Raw genomic sequence first — 18718 nt, 5'->3', positions numbered from 1 at the left:
CAAATATCTAATGAGTTCTAATATCTAGCAAAGTTCAAGATTTCTGGTAATGTGCTTGGGAAATCAGGTCCACGTCAGCCTTTGGTTAGACCAGAGAGGAGGGAGTTAGCTTTCCCTTTTAACCGTGGGTCATTAGGTGAAACCTCATCAGCCAACATGTGTCTTGTTCTTTTAACAGCATGTCCCAATGGTCACGCGTGCTCTGTAGGCGAGGTGAGTCTTGGTATTCAGGGTGGGGTTTGGGGGGTTCAAAATGTGTGTTCCTCCAGGTCTGAGGAGGGGAGCTGTGGAGGAGGAGGATGGATAATGAGGGTCTGGACCTTTTGGGAGAACATAGACTCATTTTGCCGGCTATTCTAGGTATTACGACTAAACATCCAAATGGTACTAAGGTTTTCCAGCCAGGGTTTCTCAGTCTCAGCCCTGTGGACGTAACGCCTTATTGTGGGGCTGGCCTGGGCATTGTTGGAGGTTTAGGAGCATTCCTGGCTTCAACTCACCAGATGGCAGTAGTATCCCATCTCACACAGTGTGACAAACAAAACTGCCTCCATACATTGCCAAGTGTCCCTTGAAAGACAAAACTACAGGACAGGAACCACTGCTGGCCATCCTTCCTGGCCACTGCATCACAAGATCAGTGACACGGGTCTTTATGTGACAACAAAGTGTTGACTAGACCGTAGGCTGGATTACTGTCCCAGGGAGGAGATAGGGTCTAGATACCAAAGGATAGGAAAATGAGACACACATCTTGTAAGCCCGTTGGGGGAAGATCTGTGTATTGTTCATCTCTGAATCCCAAAGCATCAACCAGGGCCCTTCATAGTGTCATCCATCCTTGCTCAGAACAGGCTATTGAATTGAAACAGACAAATGTTATTTAATAAATAAATAAGCGACCTGGAGGATAAACCTGATATATGCATTTTACTTTATCTTTCTGAGCTTCTCACTTACTTGTCTGTGAAACAGGATTAAAATAGATTCTTCCTGAAACTGCTCCTGAAATTCTGTGGTCTGGGAACCTGAGACTGGTTTGGTTTGTGATAGACTGTTATTCAGTGTATGTAGTAGCGCACAATCTGATTTTGAAAAATGAGCCTTTGGAAGTAGTGAATCATATGGTTACATTTTTTTTAAATAAAAAAGTCCAAATGGCGTTAGGGAAATCAGTTTGGAAGCTGCTATAGTATTCCTGGTGTTAGATAGTGAAGCAGTAAGGCCAGTGTGATAGGTGGGGGAATGAATGGAAAACAGTGATGAATATGAGAAAGGAGGATTGAGTTTTATATATTTGTCTATAAAGTGACTATTTAGGAATAAAACTTAAATTGTCTCTATTTTTTAAAAGTCTGTATTTGCCCACATACAACATAGTTGGCATGGAGTGCCTGCCCTGTCTCCCAGGGCTCCTGTAGCCCCACCTGACACACACATATGCTAAAGGAAGCAATCGTAGTGGCGTCCGCTACCTCCTGTGGTAAGTATGTGCTCATTTGCACGATGGCATTTGTCCAAACTGAGCCGGGGTCTCATTTGTGTTTATCCTAGTGTGGCTTGCCGATGGAACAGAGCTTTTGTATTGACTGTGGTGTTCCAGTTGGAGGGATTAATCACAAACCAAAGGATGGATTTCATGTTATCGAGTATGTAAGATTTTATCTCCTTTCTAAGTAGTCAAACCATGGGCTTTGGGACTGTTTCTGTTCCAGCTGATAAATCAATACTAAATATAGTATCAATTACTATTGTACATTTGGACCTGGGTCTTGTTGATATCAACGCCAAGGTCCCTGTGGTCATTCAGTAGTGAGGCATTTGATCTGTTATTGGCTAACTGGGCTCTTAATGCAAAGCAGACCACGCGTTAATACTTATTAATACTTGTTAATTCAGATGTCTTCCATCTGAATCTTGGGCACAACCCCTGTAGAAATTGCTTGACATAAACAGGTGACCAATTTCAGAGGCACATTTAAGTCTGTCACTTATAAACTCTCTTAGCTTACTCTTTTTTTTCCCAGAAAAATAGAGGAGACATAGTCAATCTTATCAAATACTTCAGAATCCAGCTAAAAATCTGATCTCATAATCCCACACTTGCTCATGAGATGAGTATGGTTATACATGCTCCCTTAATAGGAGGTGTGACCTCTCTACGTTCATCATATATTCTAGCTCTTTTAGTGCTGTTGCAGTTTAAAATATGCTAATCTGTTATCTCCATAAACTATCAGAATGTCTTAGAATCTTCAGTAGCTTTGCAACTGAATGTACCCATCACACTATACCTCCCATCTGGGTGTGATGCCAAATCCTTTGCCAGACCTTGGATCCCAGTTTTTGATTTGGGAAAAGGAGAACAGTGTGTACATATTCCCATGGTAATGTCAGCCGTTCCAAACTCTTACTGTCCTTTGCCCGCCTGCTCCCCCGATCCCCCACAATGATTCAGTGGAAGAAGCGGGTCCAGACCTCCATCCTGACACATGGCCCCAGGACTAGCACAAACAGCCATTTTTTTATGCTTTCAAAACTTTTTTTTTTTTTTTTTTTTGGCTGTGTTGGGTCTTCGTTGCTGCACGCGGACTTTCTCTAATTGTGGCGAGCGGGGGCTACTCTTTTTTTTTTTTTTTTTTTTTTTTGCGGGACGCGGGCCTCTCACTGTTGTGGCCTCTCCCGTTGCGGAGCACAGGCTCCGGACGCGCAGGCTCAGCGGCCACGGCACAAGGGCACAGCCGCTCCGCGGCATGTGGGATCCTCCCGGACCAGGGCACGAACCCGTGTCCCCTGCATCGGCAGGCGGACTCTCAACCACTGCGCCACCAGGGAAGCCCCCTTGCGGGGGCTACTCTTCATTGCGGTGTGCGGGCTTCTCATTGCGGTGGCTTCTCTTGTTGTGGAGCACGGGCTCCAGGTGCGCGGGCTTCAGTAGTTGTGATGCGCGGGCTCAGTATTTGTGACGCACAGGCTTAGTTGCTCCGTGGCATGTGGGATCTTCCCAGACCAGGGATTGAACCCGTGTACCCTGCATTGGCAGGCGGATTCTTAACCACTGCACCACGAGGGAAGTTCTTCAAAGTTATTATTATTTTTTAATTGAAGTATAGTTGATGTACAATATTATATAAGTTATAGGTGTACAATCTAGTGATTCACAATTTTAAAGGTTATACTCCATTTATAGTTATTATAAAATATTGGCTATCTTCTCTGTATTGTACAATATATCCTTGTAGCTTATTTCATACATAATAGTTTGTACCTCTTGACGCCCTACCATTATACTGCCCCTCCTCCCTTCCCTCTCCCCACTGGCAACCACTAGTTTCACAAACAGCCACTTTACACTGTTGTGGGCTTTTAGTCAGCCAGAAAGGTCAGTCTATAAAGAAGAAGACTCTTAGGACAGTGGTCTAGGACTTCTCTGGTGTTCCAGTGGTTAAGATGCCATGTTTCCACTGCAGGGGGCATGGGTTCAATCCCTTGTCAGGGAAGTTCCACATGCTGCATGGTGTGGCCCCCCGCAGAAAAAAAAAATCTTCTAATATAGGAAAGTAGTCTAGGCTTAGTAGAATATGTAATTTAACATTGTTTTCTTCAAAACTCTGAACCTGGTCTCCAGGTTCTAAGAATGGGAAGTGTGCCCCCAGAGCTGAGAAGAAATGGTGATCTTCAGCCTTCACCCTGTCTTCTCTTGTCCTTTCCAGAAACAAGATGGACAGAACTCAGACTGGCCACGTGCTGGGAAACCCACCACTGAGAGGCGAGGCCATGGTATCTGACCGAGAGCTGTCCCCAGTGGTCTTCCTTCTCATCCGGCTACTCACTCATTTGGCTATGCTTTGGGGAGCCACCCAAAGTCCCCAGGTAGAGCATTGTACTGCCCAACCATGTGTTTAGTTTCTACAGTAATTTTTTTCACGGTGAATCCTTTTGTCTAAAAAGTCCTAGCCAGTTCTTGGGAAGGCCCTGCAGGGTCCTGCTTGGTTTCATTGTGACTAACCCCTTTCCCGCTCCAGAGTTCTCTGATTTTGCCCCTTGAAACACAAGACTACTTCCTAGGTTTGAATGCTGTGAGGTTTGTGTGTTGTGCCCTTACTGACATCAGAGGCAGAAACTATTTAGGAAGTATGGGGAAGATCTGAGTGGCAGAGTGCTTGGGTGAGGGAAAAGAGATTAATGAATTGGTCCACTCCTTCCTTTCAGAGAGTATGAATGTACTGCTTCTCTGATAACTAAGTATCCTTAGCTAGGATACTTGGTAGAAATAAGTAACTGTTTTCTTACTCCTCTTTGAAGGTCCAATCTGTGGTTCTAGGTGTTCTCATTCATTAGAATATTATTGGCAATAGTAACACACAAGGAATGCTTTACAATATAAAACAAGTCTTATTAGCTTACATTTATTAGTGCATGTAGGTCCAGATGAAACATGTTGAAGCCTGGTATGAATTCTTTTTTTTTTGCATAGAAGGCATAAGGTTTATTCTAAAAGTAACTTGTTGAAAGTTTAAAAAAGGAAATAATTGTAAAAGATAACCAGCAGGGTGATATTAATATGACCTCAAGCTAACTGTGTATGATACCAATTCTTTACTTTGACAATTAGATGGATATCAAACATTAGAATTAAAACACTTAATATGAAAATACTTTATTTTTTATTTATTTATTTTTAAATTTTTATTTATTTATTTATTTTTGGCTGTGTTGGGTCTTCGTCGCTGCACAAGGGCTTTCTCTAGTTGCGGCGAGTGGGGGCTACTCTCCGTTGTGGTACGCGGGCTTCTCATTGCGGTGGCTTCTCTTGTTGCGGAGCACGGGCTCTAGGCACGTGGACTTCAGTAGTTGTGGTGCGTGGGCTCACTAGTTGTGGCTCACGGGCTCTAGAGTGCAGGCTCGGTAGTTGTGGTGCACGGGCTTAGTTGCTCCGCGGCATATGGGATCTTCCCAGACCAGGGCTCGAACCTGTGTCCCCTGCATTGGCAGGTAGATTCTTATCCACTCCGCCACTGGGGAAGCCCTGAAAATATTTTAGAAAGTTTAATTAAAATCAAAATTGAAATAAAAAATTTAGCATTATTTAAACTATTTTGGTCTGAATTTTTAATTGTCATTCTTATAATTTGTACTTTGACTTTTAAATTTTAATAAACATTTAAAATGTTTAATAAATTATTTAAAATAGTTGAAAAAATAAAAAGTTCTAGCCACTTCTTGTGGATTTCAAATACGTCATTGTCACCTAATGCAAAACATAATATAAAATTCACATATCCTAATTTTTCTCACTGTGGTCTATGGTGGTAAGGGGGAACTACTTGTCAGATTATGTAAAATCAATTTTTAATGAACGGCTCTATGTCTCCGGTCCACACCTGGGAATGGAGAGGCTAAAATAACCATGATTTTACCTGTCTTTGCTGCAGCTCTGGGGAAGAAAGAGAGCAGGCTGCATTTCCTCTAAGTTAATTAACCACGATAGCAAAAAGTTCAGGCTTTGAAAATTCTTTACTTCACACTGAGGATATGGAAGGCACTTGTTTTCAGACTGCAGTCATTTCTGCTCCTGAGCCTTCTCTCGCCACTGCTGTTTGAATCACACTGACATCCCTCCTAGAGACTCTCCTCTGGCTCGGGGCTGGTTCTTCACCCCTCCTGACCTCTCCTGAACTTGCCATCTCCTCCACAAACAAGATCTGGCTTGACATTTTGTCCCCTTGCCCCCACAGGCTTTCATGAACATCATTAAGCCTCCGGTGAGGGATCCAAAAGGGTTTCTGCTGCAGCATATCCAGAGAGACCTGGAGCAGTTAATGAAGATGCTGGGGAGGAGTGCAGATGAGACCGCCAGCGTGGTGCATCTTGTCCTCAGCCACCTCCTCAGAGAGCACGGCCACAGTGAGGAGCCGGGCATGGGGCCGAGGGGCGTGGGGCACGGCCAGCAGAGGAAGCAGCGCACTCGTCCGGACCCAAGAGCGAGAGGAAGGGGAAGCAGGAAGACATGCACCTTCCAGAGAGTGGGGGAGGGGAGAGCCTTTCCATTGATCCCCTGCTGAGTGTGCTCTGAGTGTTAAATGCCAGTGTACTGGGGAGGCTTAAGTTTCAAAAGTCAGCCTCCGTTGTAGTTTACCCACTGTATAGGGAACATATTGTTGTCATCCCAAACAGGTGATGTGTGTTAAAGAAACATCACCATCAGAGAGACTAATGTTTGATAAGCGCTTGGAGCTTGGTCTCTTTGTACATCTGTCCTGTTTTGCGGGGGCAGCATCTGCTTTTCCTAAAAAATACTGCCGTTGTGGGCTGACTTAATATATGTCCGTGTCCATAGTTTGTTACATGAAAAAGCAGGCTGTCTATTATGTTCGCTAAGCTAATTTTTCTATTTTAAAATTTAAAATCCACACAGAAAGAAAAGGTCTGTAAGACAAGTTAGTAAGAGGGTTATCTCTGAGTGGTGGAATTAAGAACAGTTTTGTTTTCTTTTTGCTTATCTGCAAAAATCTTTTAAAATTACCACTGTAATGACAATGTTATTTAAAATAATAACAATAGCAATAAAATGTTCTGCTACTTTACAAGAAAATCCATTCCCACTTCAGGAGCTTTTTTGCCAGAAGCCAACATCAGTATATATTTTCCATTTAGCAAAACTTCATTTTATTTTAAGCCTCTCATTCTAGTGCAATTTCAAACTAGGTAAGCTCACCCAGTATCATACTGACAAAGTGATCAAATTCTGGAAGCATGCCAACAGTTTCCACAGGACTCTGCATCACGCGGGCATCCACAGGGTCCCGCCTCCATTCTCAAGCCCAGGTGGCAGCAGCTGAGGCAGCTGGTGCTACCACTGGCCACCATTATTTTGCCCGTGGGCTTCTGATTTAAAGTACTGTCCTTTCAGTAATTTTGTTCAGAATGGTTTTAAGATGATAATTATGTGGGTTAGAGTTTTTAGAGTTCTAAGTTTCTTCATGAAGATCATGAGGTTGGTGGTAGCAGCAGGAACCATTTTTAAATGCTGAGATTAATTTAGGAAGATATACCCGCCCCCAACCCCAAAAGGAGCATTATTTCAATTTAACATTTATTTAGTGTTTATGCAGACTGCTTTTGTTTCTTGGTAACAGACACATTTTTCTTTGTAGGGTCTTTAAATTTTGACGCAGAATTGTCAACCAGAGAAAAGAGGAACAGCTGGGAAAAGCTTGTTGAGACTATTATTCTGCCGGAACTAAAGGTAAGTGATGCAGAGCTACAGGGCTACTTTGGGAAAGTATGGGAGCGTGTTTCCTGGGCCTCTACTGAGTGCTCGATCTGTTGCCCCTTCTGAAAGTGTCCCTTATTGAAGCCCTAGGCTAAGCCCCAGATTTAGATCTCATTTCCAGATCTCATTTCCAGATCCCATGTCGCTTCCTTACCTAGCATCTAGATAAAACCCTCCTGGCGGTGAACACTCGGATCAGCCAAGATGAGCGCATCAGCTCCAATCCTGTGGCCAAAATCGTGTACGGTGATCCAGTGGCCTTCCTGCCCCACCTGCCCCAGAATAGCGTGGTTCACTGCTCTAAGATGTGGAGCTGCAGGAAAAGGATCACCATTGAGAACCTCCAGCACATTGTGGAGCAGAAGAATGGCAAAGAAACAGTGCCCGTCCTTTGGAAGTTCCTACAGAAGGTGAGGCTGCCTCTCCGTGAATGCTGCCTACATGTCCCTTGGAGACGTGAAGGCCCCACTCTCATTTAGTCTGATTAGTCCTGAGGATGGGACAGCCATCAGACTACTTTGATTTTTGAATAGAATGTCTCTGGCAGAAGACTCAGGGATAGAGCAGAGATCTCTCGACACATCAATCTATATGAGTTGTTTGAAACATAAAGTCACAGGTGAAATATGTACACGAGTTGGAATGAGCAGGTATCTGTAAAGAACTTGAGGGCCAGCAGGGTGTCTCCCAATCACTCAGCAAGAAAGAATACAATGAAAATGTTTCCTTTGTCTTTTCATCTTCACCCCTGCCCCCAGTGCCTGGAGCAGTTAGTCACCAATGAGTGTCTGTTGAATAAAATAACTCGAGTTAAGAATGCACAGCCAAAATCAAACAAACAAAGAATCTTCCCTGTTCCCGAACCATTCGGAGTGAGGGTGGTGGTGGGATTGTGGGGAGGAGAGCAGTAAAGTGTGTGTCATATCTTTTAGAACCAGAATTACACACGGTTCCTAACTTTAATCCATTTGAACTTTTATTCTCTACAATAGACTTTTCTAATCATTTCCCTCCATGGACCAATATATGCAGTCTAGGAAGAAGTAAGATGACTCAGAAATTTCTGTGGGTCAGTTAATGAAAATGAATTCCCAGTGGGAAGGCCATTGTGTTAATACTGTGATCTGTCACTGATATGCACAGGTCCATTAAACTGAAGAAGCTTAGGTCCTAGGTCTTCAGAACAACACCGGAATAGCGCCAAGCCTCATTGCCTAAAAGCTTGGTCTTCTTGGTCTCAGCAGCTCCTCTCCACACCTAGCCCATCTCATGGCCTCAAGAGGCTGCTTTCTTTCATCAGCTTCTGGCAAACACATTTGATGTGTCGGCCCTACGGGTTTGTTCCCCAACCTCTAGAGGGTAGAAGAACACTGGCCAACACGTTGTAAGCAGTCACTAGGTACTTGCTGAAAGAATGGTGTGGCCTGTTCCCCATTCTCAAGTATCATTATGTGTCATCATGTAAAATGGCACATTGACCAGATTAAACTACAAATACACATCCTGAGCCAGCCTTGAAGTCTGTTTCCCCAGTACATTAAAAAGTGTTCTTGGCGGTCTTCCCTTCTCTAGGAAGCAGAACTGAGACTGGTGAAATTCTTGCCTGAGATTCTGGCCCTGCAAAGGAATCTAGTGAAACGATTCCAGAATGTTTCAGAAGTTGAATACAGATCCATCAAAAGTTTCATTAGCAGTCACTATTCAGGTAGGTCTCTGCTCTCATAGGGGATCAGGACGATCCCTGTTGTGGTTCAAAAGGATCAGTCCAACTCGGAGACTCCAGTTCAGGGCTAACGTGTGCTCTGTACCCTAAGCTTGTAGCATAAGGCAGTAGGTGCTGTGAATCCCTGGGACACATTAGAGGCTTTTGCCGTAACAGACAAACACCTCCCTCTCTGGTTCCTCAAACTCAGCTTTAGTTTAAACAGCATTTAGAACGTGTTGGTGATGGCATGAAGGTAGGGGTCAAAGAGCAAGTAAGTCTGTTGGTTTGACCTAGACGGGGTAGGTGTTATCTTGGAGTTCTAACAAGTGTTTTGTTTGACAGATGGGCTGAAGCATTTATCCCAGAACAGAATCACTATCTTTCTGTCGACGTGGAACAAGCTGAGGCGATCGCTGGAGACCAATGGTAAAGTGTCAAATCCCCTTTAACACTAAACATTATAGGAGCACCTCTCTGAAGGCCCTTTCTCTCCAGCCTAACTCTTCTTGTTCCACGTCTGCACAGTGCCATGCTGTGTGCATCTAATGCTGGATCTGAGGACTCTTGGTGGGGTGTCTGAGATGAGTGCATAACATACCAGGAAGAGCAAACCCTCAGTCCTCTTGAGTCTATAAATACGGTATCAAAAAGGAGTTGAGAACATTTGAAACTTATCAGCACATAAAATAGAGATGGGAAGCAAAAGCACGCCTGGTTCCCAGCTCTGTTCTGTTCTGTTGAGGTGGCTTCTGCGTTGCTCCCACTCCCACCGTGGTGGGCTCCCAGTCCTGATGCTGTGAAAGAAACAGCAGGGAGGTGACTGCCCCTCTGTCATTTAAAGGTGAGATCAAGCTACCTAAAGACTACTGCAGCTGCAACCTTGATCTGGACACTGACTTTGAAGTCATCCTGCCACGCCGCCAGGGCCGGGGCCTCTGCTCCACTGCCTTAGTCAGCTACTTGATTAACTTGCACAACGAAATTGTCTACGCAGTAGACAAGTTCTCCAAGGAAGACAACAGGTGAGCGTGCAGGCCCGCAGCAGGGGACGCCCTTTCAGCCCAGGAAGTCGTTTCTGAGGCGGCACAAGCAGGGAAGCAGGGTCCCCAGGCGTGGGGACAGCGAGCCAGGCTTCAGGTCCTTCTCGAACAGATACCCTTCGGCCACCCTCACAAGTGTCACAGATTTGCATGTCCCTTCATCTGCACAGCCCATGGCAACATCAGACAGGAGCTGACTCCATATCACCAGGCCATGACTGGAGTGCTGAGCTCTATCTGTCTGTCCCCCAGCTACTCCGTCGATGCCTCCGAGGTCGCCGACCTGCACGTTATCAGCTACGAAGTGGAGCGGGACTTGATTCCACTAATTCTCTCCAACTGCCAGTACCACGTGGAGCAGGGCGGGGAGACCTTGCAGGAGTTTGACCTGGAGAAGATCCAGCGCCAGATCATCAGCCGCTTCCTGCAGGGCAAGCCCAGGCTAACCCTTAAGGCAAGGCTGACCTGCTGTATTTACGTGGTCGGTGTGTCTGTTTTGCAAAAGTTGCCCTGAGTGTGGCTTTGATCACAGTGGTTTCAAAGTGAGGAGGGACCAACGGACCCTTCTTCCACACCCCCAGTGTCCATGACCAGCCCTGCCACTGGGGCTGACGGCTCTCCGGAGCTGTCTATGCATCTGGATCCACACATTACCCCAAGGGTGTCTGCAGGTCTCAATGGACTCATCGTCCGGATTTCTATGCCATAATTAATGGCACCACCAAAACCTCATTGTTTTCCCCCTTTTCCTTTAGTCTGCACACACAGTCTGTCATCCGGCGCCCCCATTTCACCACCATAGCCATCAGGCACCCCCGTTTCACCACCAGAGCCCGCTGCTCTAGTTCAAAGCATCTGTCCTTAAGTTCCACTGCTACGGTAGCTCCCAACTGGTCCCTGCCTTCAGGCTCTTTAGCCCACATTTCTTACATCCAGATCTGCATCCCACCACCCTGTTGGATAACCTTGATGCGCATGTGGCACAAAAGGCCCTGTGGCCTTGCCCTGACCCTGTCTCCAGCCAGTTCCCCACGTTGAACCCCATAACCTCACATACTGGATCACTCTCCCTCCCCTGAATGCACCCTGCACTTCCCCATCTGTTCTTTACCTGGGCTGTACTTGCTCCTTCCAGGTCCAGTCAAGGGTATGGTACTTCAGTATATTTATGCTCCTTCCCTGCCCGCAGTTAAACTGTGAACTGTTTGAGCTCAAGGCTGCTTTTAATTCACTCTGCTCTCCCTGTTAGCAGAGTGCCCCCTCATTCAGTCTGTTCTCAGTGTCCCATTGGGAGGTCCTCAGGACCTACTTCCCCCGGCGGCCTGCAGGCCACAGTATTCTATGTGACAGTATCTGCTTGGCCACAAAGGCCAGGCTGGGTTCCTCATGTCACTGTTTCCATAGAGTACGGGTTAAACACGGACATCACGTGGCAACAAGGAGCTGCCTGCTTTGCCTGGTGATGCACTGAATAGCCTGGGACTACATTTGAGTTTCTGCTCAAGCATATATTGTCATTTGATGGAAACCTCCACAGTGGATTCCATTTCCAAAGACTTTTTTCTTTCTCACTTTAGGGAATACCCACTCTGGTGTACAGACGTGACTGGAACTATGAACATCTCTTCATGGACATCAAGAACAAAATGCCACAGGTGATGATGATCAATCTTATTTGCGTGTGCCTCTGTCTTATCAGAGTGTTTCCATCCATGTTAGGACTCTTCCACCCTCACTCCTGGCATTTGCCATGAGCACCAAAGAGTTTCAGGGCCTCCCTACGTTCAGAGCCCAGTGCTCTTGCCAGACGGCAAGCAGGACAGCAGATCAACAGAAGTTTTCTTGTTGAGTATAAACAGATTGAAATCTTGTGCTTGTAGTTTTTTAGCAATGATGTCATGACTGTGTATGCTGATGCAAAAGGTTCAGAGAATTTATTTATTCCTGCTTTTCTGGTTTATGTGTGTTATGTGTGTGTGGGGGGGGGTGTGTGATGTATATGTGTGTGGTTTGTATGTATGTATATGTCCATATGCATATCTTCACCAAGTTGATTTGAGGATTCAGTGAGTTCATCTCTCTTTCTGTAACATACCTAAATACTGCTGACACTTAACAAGCACAAGTGTTAACTACTGCTGTTTTGGGGGGGGGTTTTGGGGTTTTTTGGCTGCTTTGGGTCTTTGTTGCTGCGCGTAGGCTTACTGTAGTTGCGGTGAGCAGGGGCTACTCTTCATTGTGATGCGTGGGCTTCTCATTGCAGTGGCTTCTCTTGTTGTGGAGCACGGGCTCTAAGCACATAGGCTTCAGTAGTTGCGGCGCGCAGGCTCAGTAGTTGTGGCGCACGGGCTTAGTTGCTCCACGGCATGCGGGATCTTCCCAGACCAGGGATTGAACCCGTGTCCCCTGCATTGGCAGGTGGATTCTTAACCACTGCGCCCCCAGGGAAGTCTTACTGCCATTTAAATTAGAGAGTCTGTCCCATTTTGTGGCCTTAGCAGTGAAGAAGGTAAGCACTCTTATCAAGTAGCAGTGCACAGGAAGCCCCAACCATGAACTCTATCCTGCTTTTGACTTCCTAGAGCCCCCTCCCCAACGTGGCCATCAGTGCCATCAGAGGACAACTGCAGTCCTACAGCGATGCCTGTGAAGCTCTGTCTGCCATAGAAGTCACGTTGGGGTTTCTGAGCACAGCTGGGGGGGATCCAAACATGCACTTAAATGTGTATATCCAAGACATGCTGCGGATGGGTGATCAGGCCTCACAGGTTTCAAAGGTGGGTCTCATGTCAGCCTCTCTCCAAAGGAAATCAGCATTGTCCCCCTCCATCGTCTCCCCACTTCCTACTGGGATACCACCACCCAGGGAGTACTGATCTAAGCAGCCCCTGAAAAGGAGGGGAGGCAAGAACACCCCCTCCCTGAGCCAGCCCACAGTGTAATCAGAACACACTGATGGGAAAGGCGGAGATGTGCTTGGAACTTAAAGATCTAGACTGAGTGCCACAAATATGCGGAGGCGTGCCTGCAAACTGCACGCCGCTGGTGGATCCCGAGATGTTGCAGCGGGGAGAGGGCTTTCAGAGACGTTCTGGAGATGAGGCAGGGAATTAGTGGACGAAGCAGAGGTGCCTCTGTGGTGAGGGAGGTGGAATCAGTGCAGGGCCAAGTGAAAACAGCACCTCCTATTCAGGAGTTCTGTTCTCTTTCAGGCCTTAAACAGATGCCAGTTAAAACACACCATCTCCCTCTGGCAGTTCCTCTCTGCCCACAAGTCTGAACATCTGCTTCGACTGAGAAAAGTGAGTCTGGCCTCTTCCTGTCCACCTGGACGAAAGGAGCTGCACGCTCCCTTCCCTGGCTTCCGTGTGTCATGTGTTCTTATTTCATTCCAGGAGCCATTTGGGGAAATCAGTCCAAGGTACAAAGTTGATCTCAGCCCTGAAAATGCTAAGCTGCTCAACACCTTCCTGAATCAGATTGGCCTGGATGCCTTCCTCCTGGAACTTCACGAAATGATAGTCTTGAAGCTAAAGAACCCCAAGACCGCGGAGAATTTCAACCCTGAGTGGAGGTACAGGCTTGTAAGCCTGCTGAGCGAGGCACACACACAACATTCTGCCACGTCCCCCGAGATCTTCCACAGACGTGAAAATCATTCTTATGTTATTGCAGAAATTGGTTTCCTGCTGATGTACCATTACCAATTGCAAAAAAGTCATATATTCTCATTATAACAAGTGGACTTCCTACGTCAGAGAGATGTGCATTTTAAATTTGATAGAAAAAGCTATGCCAATGTATAGTGTATAAGAATACCCAACATTGGATATTATTCGTCTTTTATATTTTTACCGATCTAATGGCCCAAAAATGGGATCTCATTTTTGCTTGTATTTTCCTATTTACTGGTGAGGCTGAAAATATTTATCAGCCATTTGTATATCTTCCTCCAAATTGCCTCTTGATATCTTATGATTATTTTTCTTTTGGGCTATTTGTCTTTTTCTTAATCTTTTATCTGTTTTGTTACAAATGCTCTATCTTTAATTTTATGAAGCCAAATCTGGCAGAATTTTCCTACAGAAGTTTCCAAGGACTCTTTAGGAAAAATATACCTGTAAGAGTCTTATCCCAAGGTTATAAAATATTCTCCCATGTTTTTTCCTGTGCTTTTATAGTTTTATATATTACATTTGTTTTGTTAACCAATTATTTTTATGTGTGGCCTGAGGTAGGGATTTAGCTTTACTGTTTTTCTAAATAGATAGTGAAACTCCAGTTTTCCTCACCGACACACTTCGTAATTGCTGTTTTCCTCCATTATGTATATGGCATATGCCTATTTACATTTGTATTCTTTGAACTTATTCAAGAAGTCTTTACTATCCTGGACTTTTAGTGTAGGGAAAGAAGATCCCTTTTCTAGAGAATTTACGATCTTTGTTGATACAGATGAACTGGAATATAAGCTTTTTTTGAATGGCGAGGCTTTTTTTGTAAAGCAGGTGTATCACTAGAGTGCTTAGAACCATCTGACGGGGCCCCTATCAAGGGGTGCTCCATCCCATAGGGTATGTGTACTGCAGTGTGGGGAGCAGCAGGGATGTACTAGAACCTTGAACCTAGGATTCTAGTGCCAGGTCGGTAACTCAGCAGTTGGTTGACTCTCGTTATTTCTGGCCTTCACGAGCACTTTGGTTCTCTGACGACCTGAAAAAGCAACCAGTGATGGTCTCCTTATGTCACATGACTGTTTAACGCTGTCTCTTGTTCCTTGGTTTTTCAGCCTGAGAGACACACTGGTGAGTTACATGGAGACTAAAGAGAGTGAAATTCTTCCCGAAATGGAATCTCAGTTCCCAGAAGAGATACTGCTTTCCAGTTGTGTCTCTGTGTGGAAAATGGCTGCTGAACTGAAACGGAATCGACAGATGAGATAGAATCATTTTCTATCTCTGCAAGAGACTTGGGCAGAGAAGGCTCTTGCCTCCTCACTGGTGGGATGGGTTCCTTTGTGGGCTATTGCCTTTGTGCGTGCTTAGAAGGAAAGCTATTGGCACAGCACTAAATTTGAGACCAAGATGTGCTATCCGGCTGACAACTTTTTGAGAGCCAAGCTGTTTCAGGAACATGTGTATATTCTGAAACTATCTTCTCATATTCTGAATACCGTTCATTAGGAGGTGAAAATTGAAGATTATATGAAACTAGAATAAACCACCATCCTCTGCATTCCAGGAGAAACCAAAAAATAGCTTCTCAGCTTCACATATAGGAATCTGTGCCTCAGATGTCCTAGCTTCTTACCATGCACGTACCCAGCCCACCAGGCCCTTCTTCCTCAGACCACTGCATAGTGACAGGGAGGGAAAATGGGGTTATTAATTTGTCTTCTTTTCTAGTTTATTCTGCACTCACAAACGAGAATCTGGCTTTCTTCTTTCTTCCATTCCTTTAAATTCAGAAAATTGTACAAATATTTCTAGGTTTTCAAGAAGATATGAAAAAGTGCCAGACTCTTTTTTGTCTTCTCACAAATACAAGTCAGGGCATTCTGTGAGTGCCGTGAGGCCAAACTAGCCAGCCCTCACCCAAGCCCGCAAATGAGTCACTGCCAAATTTCCAGGGTCAGAGCCCACAAGCTTTCATTGTGAAGAGCACTGGGCCAAGAGTCAAGGACACTTTCGGTGTCTTAGTTTGATTTCCTTCCAGTTCTAGTATTCTAGTAAATTCTAAATGAAAGATTATCAGTGTAAATTTGGATCAAAGGCATGGTTCTGGCATTTCTTGGGGAAGTTTTTGCCTCTCTACCATTCTGCCAAATAAACATGAACTCTTAGTGTGGTCTTGATTTCCCCAAGTGTATGACTATCTGGTCCTTTCTTTGGGTCTCAGCCAAGGCATAATAACACTCAGAGAGAATATAAAACCAGTCACATTTCTGAAAAGGAAATAAAGAATAGTCAACACACCCTGATCTTGCGCTGCTTTTCTCACTGTGTTGTGCCTTTTTTTCAAAATCTACTTGATGCTTCTGACCTCTCTGGACTAATTCCTATTCCTAGATAGCTCAGCACCTGTTAGCCCTGGGATGACAGTTGTTTACAAGTCAGAGGTAAATGTCTTTTCATACATATTCTGAATGAGATGATGACTCAATCAACTTGAAATTGGGCCCATGGAATGGGGAGAGCTACAAAAATAGAAAATGCTCGCCAAGGACACCATGGGCCCTTCAGCACCATTGGAGGGAGCCGTAGAAGAATCCGTGCTCCATTTCTATTACTTTGGTTTCTCTTCACCATGTTTGATAAAGGGGAGCACAGGAATCCAGGATTTGATACAATATCCACTTGCATGTAGTAACCTCTGATTGTTGAATCATTCCATGCAAAGGCACTCTGCCACAATATCAGCTGGATTGTGCATTTAATGGACGTGAGAGTGGGGGAGTTGCTTGTTCATCCCTTCAGTTTGCACTTGGAACTCCTTTGATACCTCAGAGTTGGGATAGAGCTGGCCAGCCTGTGAAGACCTCCTTTGGTGGATGGGGGGGAGAATTTTTTTTCCCACTTTTATGAAGGTTTTATTTTTTTGATGAAGATAATGTTGTTTTGTATGCTATGCTTTCAAAGTGTTAACTGTCATTATCTAGCATTATCTTGTTGTTTGTACAGAAATACACTGGCCTAGCACAGGCAGATGTAAATTTTGTTATACTTGTCATAGCTGTTTTAATAAACTTGAATTTTGCTGCTAAAGAATCCTCTTTGGGGAAGAGGCTTTGGGGAATGGTTTCATGTGTTCGTGGAGATGTCCTTGCAGGGGTGTCCATAAAGTGGAAGGTTCTTTTTTTTTTTTAATTTATTTATTTTTGGCTGTGTTGGGTCTTCGTTGCTGTGCGTGGGCTTTCTCTAGTTGTGGCGAGCAGGGGCTACTCTTCGTTGCGGTGCACGCGCTTCTCATTGTAATGGCTTCTCGTCGCTGAGCCTGGGCTCTAGGCGCATGGGCTTCAGTAGTTGTGGCACGTGGGCTCAGTAGCTGTGGCTCACGGGCTCTAGAGTGCAGACTCAGTAGTTGTGGCGCACGGGCTTAGTTGCTCCGTGGCATGTGGGATCTTACCGGACCAGGGCTCGAACCCGTGTCCCCTGCGTTGGCAGGCAGATTCTTAACTACTGCACCACCAGGGAAGTCCCAAAGTGGAAGGTTCTTGACAGAAAACATACACTCTGGTTTAGAATGTGACAGGGTAAACTTTTCCTGTGAACAAAATGACAGCAGAGCTGAAGTGGAGTTTCACACTGCTCCCCCGTCGCCAGGCTCAGGGGCTAAAGCTTAATCCTAGAGGGCTGCCCTCCCACTCCCTGCCTAACAGGACTTTCCTGGAGGATAGCAGAGCTCCAGCCAATGATGAGTAACAGCTGATTCTGTCAGGGGGCTGGGCTGTGGGATGGGCAAACAGCTCCTCAGGAAAAGGAAATAGACACTTGAAGGAGAAACAGTAAATTTCCAGCAGCCCGCTTTTGTTCCAGTGGCAAAACACTGCTTTAGGGGAAAACTGCATTTTCCTCTTCTAAAATGAAGAGGTTCCTCCAGGAGAGAACCCCATGGTCTGGAACCGCAGCAAGGAGAAGAGGCACTGGTTCACGAAGGAGACGTGCCCCCCCACCCCCGGCCCTGTGTCTTCTTCCCCACAGCGTCTGTGTCAACTCCACCTACTCTCCCTTCCTCAGTAGCTCCTCACTGACCCTGACCTTCCCCTCTAGCCCTGCCTACTCATTCTGGTTTCCATTCATATTCTGGATTGTTCCTGCTCCACAGTTCTGTCTGCTTTCGGCCCAGGAGGAAACATTCACTAGGTTGGTGATGACTTAATCTGAAAATCTTCACAACTGATCACTGTCTCCTTCTTTCTAAGACCTTACTATGTGTGTAAATTATTTACCTTTCATCAGTGGCTGTAGGATTTCGTCACGTGTTAACTGAGACAAGTCATGAGCTATTTCAGTCACTCCTAGGTTCAGGCAATTCCAACCCGGAAACAAACTTCTAGTGATAAACAATCACTGTGAAGAAAGGGCTTTGCTCAGTAGGTAAAGCTACCCATGTCCAGCCCCGTGCAAGGGCACTGCTACATCTCTGACTTCATATGTTCGCAACAAGTGTAGGGTCGCTGTATCAGCTGGGTCTAGAGGGACACGAGATGAGAAAGTAGAAGAAAGCCTGAGGCCTTGAGCTGAATAACAATCCATCCAACCATGATTAGCATTTTTATTGCTTCCTGCTCTTTCTAATCCCTCTCCACTAATTAATCCCCTGCTCGAACATTATGAATCTCATTTCCAACTGGAAAAACACCAAGAAAGTGCCTTCTCCCGAGAAAGCAAATGCTGACAAGATTGAAACCTCATCAGACTGAAGTGTATTCTGGGGACAGCAGGACTGTGCTTCCTTCTGAGGAGCTGGGATTATTTTGGGAAGCCATCTGGGGCAAGAGCAGAGAGAAGCTGGAGGGGAAAGGGCCCAGCTGGAGCACATGGAAGCCACCCCTGCAACTGCATATCCTATAAAGGCCTGCCTTCAACCCTGCTCCCCTTCCTTCACACGTAGACCCACTTGGAGTGTTACACATTCCCCAGCATTCCTTCCCCATCACCACGCCTGTACCCTGAAGCACATCAGAACCTCAACCCA

The 18718-nt window shown here is 45.5% G+C and overlaps 1 protein-coding gene across 9 annotated transcripts in view; it reads left to right on the top strand.

Moving 5' to 3' along the window:
• RNF213 (ring finger protein 213) overlaps positions 1-17145 on the top strand; it is a 112787-nt gene extending 95642 nt beyond the window's left edge. For 8 of the 9 annotated variants that reach the window (XM_079906211.1, XM_079906214.1, XM_079906212.1 and 5 more), the window contains 15 exons: positions 179-213; positions 1555-1649; positions 3714-3873; positions 5739-5907; positions 7158-7249; positions 7435-7686; positions 8849-8981; positions 9324-9407; positions 9823-10003; positions 10274-10475; positions 11599-11676; positions 12604-12798; positions 13234-13323; positions 13417-13595; positions 14811-17144. In XM_079906211.1, the coding sequence (XP_079762337.1) occupies positions 179-213; positions 1555-1649; positions 3714-3873; positions 5739-5907; positions 7158-7249; positions 7435-7686; positions 8849-8981; positions 9324-9407; positions 9823-10003; positions 10274-10475; positions 11599-11676; positions 12604-12798; positions 13234-13323; positions 13417-13595; positions 14811-14964 (2099 nt within the window). In that variant the 3' untranslated portion in view covers positions 14965-17144. Of the gene's footprint in view, positions 1-178; positions 214-1554; positions 1650-3713; positions 3874-5738; positions 5908-7157; positions 7250-7434; positions 7687-8848; positions 8982-9323; positions 9408-9822; positions 10004-10273; positions 10476-11598; positions 11677-12603; positions 12799-13233; positions 13324-13416; positions 13596-14810 lie in introns of all 9 variants that reach the window. The other variant, XM_079906218.1, reaches the window with a different exon arrangement.
• Positions 17146-18718: the final 1573 nt, after the last annotated feature.

Source organism: Stenella coeruleoalba (genome assembly GCF_951394435.1).
Source record: "Stenella coeruleoalba genome assembly, chromosome: 19".
Lineage (NCBI taxonomy): Eukaryota > Metazoa > Chordata > Mammalia > Artiodactyla > Delphinidae > Stenella > Stenella coeruleoalba.
Note: the sequence above shows the minus strand (reverse complement) of the source record. Positions and strands in the feature narration are given on the sequence as shown.